Source organism: Rutidosis leptorrhynchoides, chromosome 2 (assembly GCF_046630445.1).
Source record: "Rutidosis leptorrhynchoides isolate AG116_Rl617_1_P2 chromosome 2, CSIRO_AGI_Rlap_v1, whole genome shotgun sequence".
In the NCBI taxonomy this organism is placed as follows: Eukaryota; Viridiplantae; Streptophyta; class Magnoliopsida; order Asterales; family Asteraceae; genus Rutidosis; species Rutidosis leptorrhynchoides.
The window spans coordinates 4,308,983-4,320,200 of NC_092334.1; the positions used below are offsets into that span (position 1 = coordinate 4,308,983).

Genomic DNA, 11,218 nt, shown 5'->3' on the forward strand with positions numbered 1-11,218 from the left:
TAATGGTTTCACAAAATACAGAATTTCGTGAACAGGAGGGAAAACAGATGATTCAAACTACACTACAAAATCAACAGTGTTTTTACAGAGTAACAATCTGAAATCACAATTATGCATAAGGGTGTATATATATGTACAAAGTGGTGCAGTCTCAGTTAGTGTAAAAGCCGTATAAGTCTACCTTTCTTAATTAGATACGAGCGGGGTTACTACTAGACTTGTTCCTTTGCTTTTGAGTTTAAGCTCAAGTCAACTCTTTTCTCACCTATCTCACAGAGTATCAATTGTGCATCGGGTACAGCCTGAGATTTTGAGTCATGTCTTTTTCATAAATATACTTCGCGCTACATTATAAATCATGAGAAACATCTACCATTAAACTAATACGTTTGACAGTGTCTGACCGCATCAGTTCTCCTTTGAATAGCATCTGAGAAAAGTACACCCCGGTCATAATTCAGCATATGATAATTGAAATGAAACAATATAGATGCATAATAACTTACGTAAATGAACAATGACATGCCATAGTATACAGGCGGAATAATGAGTGGATCAGGGTGTCTAACGGGAAGTATTTTTATAGATCGAAACCGGACATGAAGGGTTAACACAAAACATTCTTTGTAAAAAGAATTAAAAAAAACAATTACGCTACTGGTAGCTAGTATGCCAAATAGGATCACAAAAGAATATATTATGGCATAAAAAAATTAAGCTTTTAAATAAAAAGATTTTAGATGTTATGTGTATTAAGTGCACTTTGTGTGATAGTATTTCCTTTTATCCAACTTCATTCAAAAACGCCATTTAGTGACAAAACACAACTGAATAGACCCATTCAAAGTGTTCGGAAGTGTCAATTCTACTATGGTACACAAAGTGTTGTACAAGAACATTTGTAATGATGCATTGTTGGGTATGGTGTACAATGCATATTATAAAGGGGTTGTTTACAACCTATCGAATTTTCCGGGTAAGATTTGTTTGAGAAAAGAAGATCACCTCTGTGGGGATGTCAGGTGTGAACCAACGCAATAATACTCCAAGATGTACAACAGCAGGAATCAGTTTAAATAGAAACGGAGTGGTCACCTGCAAACAAATAAATATCACTTAGTGACCTGTGGCTTATTTTGTGTTTTTGGCTCCCTACATGGATATTGACAAGCGAGGGCTGAACAAACTTTAAACCTTTAACACTCAAAATATTTCAAGTGACAACCAATTATGGTGGAACCTGGCGTCTTAATTGGATCATGCCAAACACACAGATGATTTATTACAATGAGAATTAACGTACCAGACTGAGAGCTGTTGTGCCAAGAAGCAGAAGATACAACTTGCCCTGTAAACAAGCAGTTGTCATCAAACAGTAGCAATAACATGTGATGCTCCCATTTTGAGAATGCAATAAATAGAATCAAAAACGAATGTTTTATGAATAATTAACAAGTAACATGTTTTTTTTAGACAAGAGGTAGCAAGCTTGTCTAAAGGATTCAAACGGGTCAACTCTCAGAACAAGTTGAAATGGGACAGGTTGACAAGCAAACACTTCTGGCAATTCCCAAATGAATATTTTATTTGATCCACTTGAGATAGAAACACAACCCAAATCAACCCATTAATTAGTAGATAGATAGAAACTTCCACCCAGACTAATATTGGGTAAGGCGGTGTGTTCTGAAACATAACTTGCTTTACAAAGGGAATAAGTAGCTAAGTTGTAATATTACCTCAATTAGATGAAGATTAGAGGCACGGCTTAAAAGGACAAAAGCAAATTCACCGATCTGAGCAAGGGACATCCCGACCTACATCAAGTTATTAACTAAGGCTCACTTGTCAATAAAGCTAAATATATATTATATATATAAAGTTAAAAGAAAAGAAACCATAGGAGAACGTAGACAAGTAGCAGCAAAAACCCTTACAAGCAGTGCAGTCTTGTTAGTGTATCCAAATCCTTTGACTACAGTGGCAACTACAAAAGTCTTTATTACAACTACCAGTATAACAGCTGCTAGTAAGATATCAATGTGGTTCCATAGAAATTGAACGTGAATAAGCATCCCGATGCTCGCAAGGAAAAGAGCAGCAAAGAAATTGCGAATGGGCTCCACCTGAAACAAAATTGAGTCTTGCATTTAATCAAAGAATTGTTTTCACTTTTCATTAATGGGAGATGAGTTCGCTATAAAGTATGCCACATCCAGAAAGAAGTATAGTGATTAAAATGTCATTTGAAAAAAAAAATAATAAATAGAATATCAGTTAAGATTAAGCAACAAAAACAAAGATAGTCATTGTTAGGCTCATTTACGAGTTATTCTTACTTGTTCAAGTGTATGCTGAGCAAGATCAGTTGTTGATATCATCACTCCAGCAGCAAAGCTACCCAATTCAAGACTTAGACCCAACTTGTCACTACACTGATTCATTAGATAATTTATCACAATCAGCATTTACCATTTCTTATAGTTATTCTCAATAGTGTATCAGGTCATTATGGATGGTCAGATAACACATCAAATCAGATAACTTTTGTTACGATCAAACCCCGGCCCAGTTTGGATAGACCGGGAAATTTCTTTTACAACTTATTTTACAAAATACTTTTGTGTCAAATACATCACTTTTAGCTTTTGAAAAAAGTGCTTTGGAGGCTTTATGCAGCTAAAAGGACACTGTCAGTGACTTCCAATCTATTTGACGCAATTCATCTCATGAGTACTGTGAGTGACTTTCAATCCCCATTTGACACATTTCAATACCCATTAGATACATTACAATTTTCCACTCAAAACATAAAATGGGTTCAAAATCACTCAATGAGTATTTTTAGGGAATAATGCCTCCTCCAAGTAACTTAATTTAAAAAGTCTTAACTACTTTTTATTGCACCCGGTTGACCCGTTAGGGATAAACTATAATTCAACACATTTCAAACAATCTTAAGTAAATTGGTTGAAAGTATAAGCGATGATGCCAGATGAGATGCAATAAAATTAAGCCAAAATGTAGTAGAGTAACGTAACTAACCGATGCAACTATCAAGCAGAAAGCCACAGAAGCTAGCTGATAAAGTTCATTGGTCTGCAGAATGTTTATAAATTAACATTTAAAAAAAAATGAACACTTCTATAATTTTTAGGAATTGGAACAAAGAGATGTTTGATTAGCATTAATAAGACCTTAAATACCTGAGAGGATAGGCTTATCATAAGTTTGAAAAACCATGGTATACAAGTGCGGGAGAATACCGACAAAACAGCCAAGAACGTAACTAAAGTCACCAACCTGATAACACGAGTCACGATTAATGTATAATAGAAGATAGAAGACTAAATATCATTGGAGTAACAGATAAGTTGCATGTATTGTTGTAATGATTTAGTGTATTCTTTGCATGAGAATACAATAGCAATTGTTCGCTACATTAGCAGAAGATGCAATTCTTCAGGTTTTGGTTAATTTACTTACGTCTTTGTCATAGATAACATGCCTTCAACAATTCCAGAAGTACCACCCAGGATCGGAAGCAGCGCAAATAATAAGCCAACTGCACAATCCTGATATACAAAAATACATCAACACCAACTTGTCAGACTCTGTGGTACTAACATTTTGAACAAGTAAATGCCATTCAAAGTTAATTGAAGTGATAAAATAGGTGGGTAGGTTAACAAGTTACGATGGGGTTGTCAAAAAAGATGGTTTTAATTTTGGGCCGGGTTGAAGCGAAACAGTGTCATCTAAAAAATGTATTATTTCATTTTCAATTAATTGTGTATAAATACAACTACAAATGTTACATCATATCAACGATAATCTAGATGCTTCAAATAAAAATTAGAAATTGTATGCATTAATTGAGACGACTTTCGACCTAACTAACCCATTTGCGTCATTTGGCCTGTCGTTTTAACTATATTTTTATATTTCACCACGTCGGGGCATTAAAGATAAATGGTGAATAAAATATAACGAAGAAGAAATCTACCTGCAAGATAAGGGTACCAACAGTGACCTGACCGTGAAGAGTGCTAATGCTATTCTTTTCCATCAAAAACTTCAAAACCTATGTAAACCAAAACAATGATGGGTCAGCAACACCCAGAAAAAAATACAACTATAAGACTTAACTAAGGTGTTAACTCAAAGTCCGTGACTGCATATCAAACGATCTGAATAGTCTAGTATTTAAGCAACTTAAATACTTTGTTAATGTCTAAAAAATATGTTTTTCCAACTAAATGAAGATTTAAGTGATAAATCTACTTTGAGTACTAACTTATCGCTGGATTAGCTTACAAAATAACATGAGGACAAGATTAAAAGTATTATTTGGCAAGTAGCTGTTGATCATATTATAATGCTGCTAAATAAAATTAACATGACTATATAACTACCACTGCTGTCGATGACATGGAAAGGAAGGCACCAACAAATACACCTTCAGAAGCTTCACCACCACATAACTGCAATAGAAGGTAAGTGTGCAGATCAGATCAGACCCGATCAGATGAAGGTAATATAAAGGCCTTTTCAATTACGTTCTGTTACTAAAGTTCGATTCATATTCTTGTAAATAAAACGAACATGATAATATCCACATCAGTTAAAGTAATTATGACAAGTAATATACCATAAAATAAACATTAAAAAAACCCTTAAAAGACTTGCAACAACAACCACATACCACAGCTATTACTCCAGACAAGCACATAAAAAGAAATATCTGGAGCAGACCTCCTAAAATAGCAACTGCTCGGACAACACGAAGCTGTAACAATGGAACATTAGACACTTGATTAAGAGAATGTATCACCCATACAGAGATTAAAAACATGATTCAACATTTATTATCTTTATAAAAATCACAAGTTGTGAATTTGTGTTGTTTTTGCTGTGTGTGTGAGAGAGCATATAAAGGAAAGATACGGAGATGTTGGGGTATGAACGGGAGGTTAAACCTTGGCTGCAGAGAACTCCAAACCTAATGCAAAAAGAAGAAAAATAACACCAAACTGGGCAACAGTCTCAACCTGCATGCATATACTTACAAGATGTCAAAATCAACACAATTTTATCATCAAACATTCCCATGAAACACTTGGACACCTAAGAGAAAGATGATGTTACATACCTGAACCAGTTCATTAACAAAGCTAAGTCCACCTGGTCCAATCACGGATCCTGCTAACAAATATCCTGTAATAACCTGCGTGGTTTGAACAAGAAAGCATACATTAGTATTATGAAAAGAGTTTTCCATTTAATATATGTTTTATAAGTTCTAAAAAAACAGAGAAAACCATAGAAAGCAGATATTAGTATTATGAAATGAGGTTTCCATTTAATATATGTTTTATAAATTCTAAAGAAACAGAGAAAACCATCTTGAAGTTTAAGGAAAGTCTTGTTTTTAGTTATATATTTAGAACATATCAAGTAATTGAAAAAAAAATTAATGATGACCAGACCGGCTGGCCCGCACAAGCAAATGCAATCCCACCACACGTTGCAGATACAATGACAACAACCAAATCAGATATCAACCTGTCAAAATTATAAAAACATGTATTAGATACTAACTACATAAATACGTCGAAGTTTAGAGGTGATAAAAGAGGAGAAAAGGCGCATGTTCTAAGAATAAGTTTTTCCTTGAAGAATTTTGTGGAAGACATACCTTAGGTCTAATTGTAGTACAGGATACTTAGACTTCGGATTGGACATGATAAAGACATTGTCCTGGGCATAGATTTCAAAGAAAAGATCAACTTCTTGATAACAAAATTCAATTTTATACAAAAAAAAAAAAAAAAAAAAAAAAAAAAAAAATTGCACAGGCAAACAAATAAGTAAAAGGAACACTTAATGAGTCCATTCTAAGCACTGGGATTGATATCATCAAATTCAGCTGCTGGTACATCATATATGAAGTGAAACTCAAAAGTATAAAATACCTTGCTATCTATCAGTCTTGGCGTATCTTCAGGACGGTTTTCATTATCCAAATTGAAAACATCATGAAGCTGAAATGACCTGAGGTACAAGTCAAATAAAATCAGGAGTAGTAGACTACTGACTTCCATAAAACCAGGGGACGAGATGAACAGTGAGGAACATCTCAAAATTGTTCAAATCCAAACTGCAAAAAAGCCTAGAACTGTGTACTTTAAGTTATATACATCAAGAGAAGTTTTATTCAAACAGAAGCACATACTTATCCTCCTTCGTGTCGTTTCTCTTCGACTTGACTCTAGCAACAGTTTCCAGAACTGCCTGACAAGTGAAATGTGTAAAAAAAATACTATAAACTCTATTCCTAGAAAAATTCATGAATAATCTTTAATATGTATTCCAAGTAGAATATAGTGATGAATATTACTTAATCAACACTAATCCCCCATTTGTGGTTCTATTGGTTTTTCTATGAAGCTTAAGTCCAGATCTTTTCTTCACCGAACATTTTCATGATATGATTGTTGGTGGCATTTAAGGGAGATATGAAGACAAGAACCACAGTAAAGAATAATGATGAAATCATGAACGACCATGATACAGTTACAGTTAAGAAAATAACCCTCAGAAAGCTCACTTGAGGTCATACTCTGACATTCACATGAGCTAATGTACAAGACATTCAATGATAATTGTATATCAGGGTCTCTATGAACATGTTAAAACGTAAGATAAGTAGCAGCTTAGCAACTGTAATCACCTACAATAGTGATCCCCTCTGCATCCTAATACTAGCAGTTCACAATTTGATTCTGATGTTTGTAATCAAGTCGTCTACAACCAACCCAAATAAAAAAAATATAGTACTTGATTGCTCAAACCATACAAGCAATCAAATTCTTATGCGCTAGGTTAGTTTAATTAGCCAACATGTTTCAATGTTCCGTATAGAAACTCTAAATCTAAAAGAATTATATCACATACCTGTTGCCCTGCCACACTGTTATTAAAGCTCCCAGGATCCGTACCTAAGAAAAATAAATCAAACTAGCACATTACAAAATTATAGACAGAAAACTTATAACACATTACACGATTGTTGGAACATTACTCCACAAACATCACGGGAGTAATTCCTACATTAAGTAAAATAACACTAAATTTCAAAATGTAACTATTTCCCTAACCCAAAGTAGCTCAAAATTTACATTTCATCGTTAACATATCAAACTAAATCATTAGCACAAACATTGTACACGTTATAGTTAAAAATTCTATCAATTCAAGTAGAATCATACACCTTGCTGAACCTAGTATTTGTGTATTAAACACATCATTACCAAATATACATAATTCTATGCCCTAAATTAAAATTAGTGTGAGTAAATTAAAGGCATCATTTCAAAATGTACCTAATTTTTTGCCCTAAATAGCTCAAAAATTAGTAACATCGGTAGATATCTAATCTATCGTATCAAAAATAAATCAGTAATCTTCAGCTAATATAAAATGCATGTATATATGTTTAGATTGAAGAATGAAAGTAAGTAACCATCGGACTGATCGTCATTTTCAGGGAACTCTTTTTCAAGAGCACGATCAAGCATGCCAGCAAAGCTATCTTCCTTAGATCTATTTGATCCACTACTAGTCACGTTAACGATTGAAACGTCATTGTTGAAATCAAAAGTATCTTCGTCTGCAAGTAAACAAATAGAGCAACAAAGATCGATAACAAGGACGAAGAATAACAAATTAAGAGTTGATTTTCGCAACATTGTGAGAGATGATGATGAAGTCGGTGAAAAGTGTTAGGTAGCGGTGAAGGAAAACATTCACGGCGGCAGTTGAGAGTGGAAGGGAGGCGGTGTAACGGTGGACGGTGGCGGAGTAGGAAGAAGAGGGGTTTGCTGCTGCCGGGAAAAAGGTAAGAGTGTATTTTATGCTAACAGCAGTCAGTCTTCTTCAATTAACGCAAAGGGGGTTGGGTTGGCCCTATTGTAGGCAAACGAGATTTAGGATTTTAGATTTTAGATTTTAGAGATTTGGGATTTTTAGATTTGACTCAGAATTCTCATTTATAATACTTATATTGTTATTGTTATTAAAATCCGTTCACTAAATTAAAATCGTCAGAAAATTAGCCAACTGATAATTTGATAATCTAAGTAAAGATACAGCCCCTACAATAGTTAGAAAGTTAATCTTGTACATCACTTTTTAATCCATTTACACCTAATTCACTATTATTATACTCTTAATTATACCTAAAATAATAATAATAATAATAATAATAATAATAATAATAATAATAATAATAATAATAATATAAGTTTAACTCCCTAGACTAATTTATGAGTATAATTGTAAATTTATTGGAAAAAAAAAGTGTAGATAGATCAAAACTCAATTTTCACAAACCAAAAATAAATATAATAAAATACACTGAATAAAGTAATTAATATCATAAACCAATCAATACTCCGTAGTTAAGTTCTATTATCTCTTTTTATTCTCTCTTTATACGGTTGATTACTATCAAGAAAAAATGATATGTCCACTAAATTTTTACAAAATTTTATTTGTAAAATGATGTGATATAGTGATGCTTTCGTCAATTCTAGAATTACCGATCAATTGTTAATAGGTTAGGTCTTAAGGTGGAAATGACATAGAGACTTATTGGTCCGGTGACATTTTTGGTTGCTTAGGAATGATGTGGTGATTAGTGCCTCATAATCGTGTTGTTGGGCTTATATACTGCCATGAATTAAGTTAAACATATTTCAATAGTAAGTGAACGCAAAGACATGCGATCACTTTCATGTATTTTTTTTTCGAAAAGCAAACATATATAAACACGAGCCCGCTAAAGGGGGGGGGGGGGGGAACCCGTAACATCCTGTTACCGGGCCTAGTTGAAATGTCCCTTTTGACCTTGGGTGTATTTGTATGTTATTATAATAATTATATGTTTATAATTATTTGGTTGTTTAGTTGAGATCAGTTTGTGACAAGGGTCACAGAGCAGGTTCGTTTGTTTAATTTGGACTCCGTTAGGGCAGTCAAATTAGATACGAAAGATATCAGATAACTGGTAAATACCCGTGTGTGATGGGGTATTGTATTTAACCTAAATATAAAAGCTTGTGACCAGCCTTTCTTGCATTTTCTTGAAGCTTTCAAATTACACTCCGTACCCACTTCATCTCCTACCTCTAACCCTAGATTCTCAATTGGTGTTCTAGAGCTCAAATCTTTTGTATCATCTTGTTCCTTACGATTTACTGAGTCTTTTGAGGTAAGAATCGTAGTGTTTCAAGCTTTAATCTTTGAGAAAATGGAGTTTTTGTGTTAAGTTTGTTAAAAGTGGGTTTTAGTGTCAAATTGGTTGATTTTGATGTTGTTTGTGTCAAAATTTTGTGGGTTTGTGTTTATTGATGTTTAGTGTAGTCGATTTGGTCAGTTTTGAGGTAAGAAACGAGCTCTAGAGCAAGAAATGGCGAATTTTGGGTTAAACCCGTAGTTGTGTTCATCTTCTTCATCAGATGAACACACTCGGCCGAGTGTCTCTTGACACTCGACCGACTGTGTTGACGATCGACTGGTTGAGTGACTCACTCGACCGAGTGTGTATGGTTCCTGATCTGCTGATTTGATTTAGTCAATCGACCGTGTGAGAAGACACTCGACCGAGTGTGTGGACACAGTCGGCCGACTGTGTGAGACAGTCGACCGAGTGTCTTTATGGGCAGAATATTTTACTAAGTGTTGTTTCCTAGCCGTTATGCTGCCCGCGTGACTTATGATAATCAGGATGTAAATTCTGAAAATGCATAAGTGTTAAGTAGACCTTTTTGTGGCGCTTTTGATACTAATTTGCTGTATTGTGTTGTTTTGTGTTAACGGATGGAAACTAACTTGATTTGCCTTATATTCAGGTGATAAGGATAAGGAAGAAGCTTAGTAATAGTTTATCTGAGCTAGTTGCTGGTAATCGGTGAGTGGGATTATCTCTTGGTGTAGTATAGACTAGCAAGTTGCGCTACTATGTTTATATTGTTGATAGTTGCCATGATTAGTAGTTATGTTGTACAGTTGATCACAGTTAGGGTTGCCAGGCTTTTAGTAGTATTAGTTGCCTGTTGTAGTAGTAGTTGTTGACTGATTGTATGTACACAAGTTGTTGTTCTTGTTGTTATAGTTGGAACCTTGATCTGTTAGGTTCAGCTCAGAGAGGTCAACCTAGTTGTGGTTGGGTCTAGTCGGCTACTGTTTGTTGAGTATAGTGCTGAACGACGCATCACCTGCGTGTGGATGACTATACTGGAGATACAGTAGTAAAGACTATCGGTAGACGCTAGACTGATCAGCTAGTGGTCGTGTGCCCGTACAAGCCGCCGATCCTCTAGTTGGAGCATGGTTGCCAGTTGTTATGTGTTGTATGTTGTTGTATGTTGTACTGCTGTAGGAGTACAAGTTGGTACTTGTGATGAACCGGAAATTTCTGACCAAATTTAAACTTTATCTTTAAATGATTTAATGTTTCCGACACGATAAGCAAAGTCTGTAATGTTGAGTCTCAAAGTTTTGGAACTATATTCATGTAATCAATTATTCTTTGACTGTTTTCGAAAATTCACGAACAATATATATATAACTTATTGTGCATATATATATATATATATATATATATATATATATATATATATATATATATATATATATATATATATATATATATATATATATATAAGTTATTTAGTAAACGATAGTAACATTTGATTATTGATTCGATTATTGATTCGATTAATATTTAGATAAGTTAACTAAAACGTTTAAGATGAACCAGTAAAACACTAATTTGCTACAGTATTTTCGAATTACTACAGTACCCGAAAAGCTACAGTGTTTTCAAAAATCACTATTTGTTACATTAAAAAAACTTTGCTACAGTAACTTTGCTACAGTAAAACACTATTTCAAAATGAAAATGTATATATGTATATGTATATACTACAAGACGATGATTTATAGAAGTAAATGACCAAAACAATAGAAAGTTTAAGATACACTTTGAGTGATATAGTTTATTGATAATTTAAGACTATATTTTAACAAAGGTACGAGTCACGAAATGTAAAATGCAAGTTTTCTCAGCGTACGAAAGGACATTCGAGAAACCGGAGCCGGGACATAAGTCGAGTAACAACGTACGACTTATCGGAACAAAAATTTCAAGTCA

At 34.0% G+C, this 11,218-nt stretch overlaps 1 protein-coding gene across 1 annotated transcript; it reads right to left on the reverse strand.

The window, feature by feature from the left end:
- Positions 1–46: 46 nt before the first annotated feature.
- On the reverse strand, positions 47–7,971 carry LOC139890496 (K(+) efflux antiporter 4-like). The gene is made up of 21 exons (XM_071873371.1): positions 7,526–7,971; positions 6,958–7,001; positions 6,236–6,294; positions 5,976–6,054; positions 5,699–5,760; positions 5,490–5,565; positions 5,153–5,227; positions 4,980–5,051; positions 4,706–4,789; positions 4,416–4,484; positions 4,007–4,084; positions 3,487–3,575; positions 3,207–3,303; positions 3,046–3,099; positions 2,340–2,435; positions 1,938–2,126; positions 1,740–1,817; positions 1,304–1,348; positions 1,006–1,095; positions 374–430; positions 47–302 (listed from the first exon to the last, which is right to left on the reverse strand). Exons 1-21 carry the CDS (start codon positions 7,749–7,751, stop codon positions 213–215), a joined length of 1,809 nt encoding a protein of 602 aa, XP_071729472.1. The 5' UTR covers positions 7,752–7,971; the 3' UTR covers positions 47–212.
- Between the last annotated feature and the right edge of the window lie 3,247 nt (positions 7,972–11,218).

Excerpts from the sequence above, each read along its gene's own strand:
- LOC139890496 (XM_071873371.1), bottom strand. The coding sequence starts at position 7,751 with ATGTTGCGAAAATCAACTCTTAATTTGTTATTCTTCGTCCTTGTTATC. Across the intron at positions 3,304-3,486 it reads ATGTTATCTATGACAAAGAC|GTTGGTGACTTTAGTTACGT; the intron begins GTAAGTAAATTA and ends TCGTGTTATCAG. Across the intron at positions 2,436-3,045 it reads TCTGCTTGATAGTTGCATCG|TGTAGTGACAAGTTGGGTCT; the intron begins GTTAGTTACGTT and ends CTAATGAATCAG.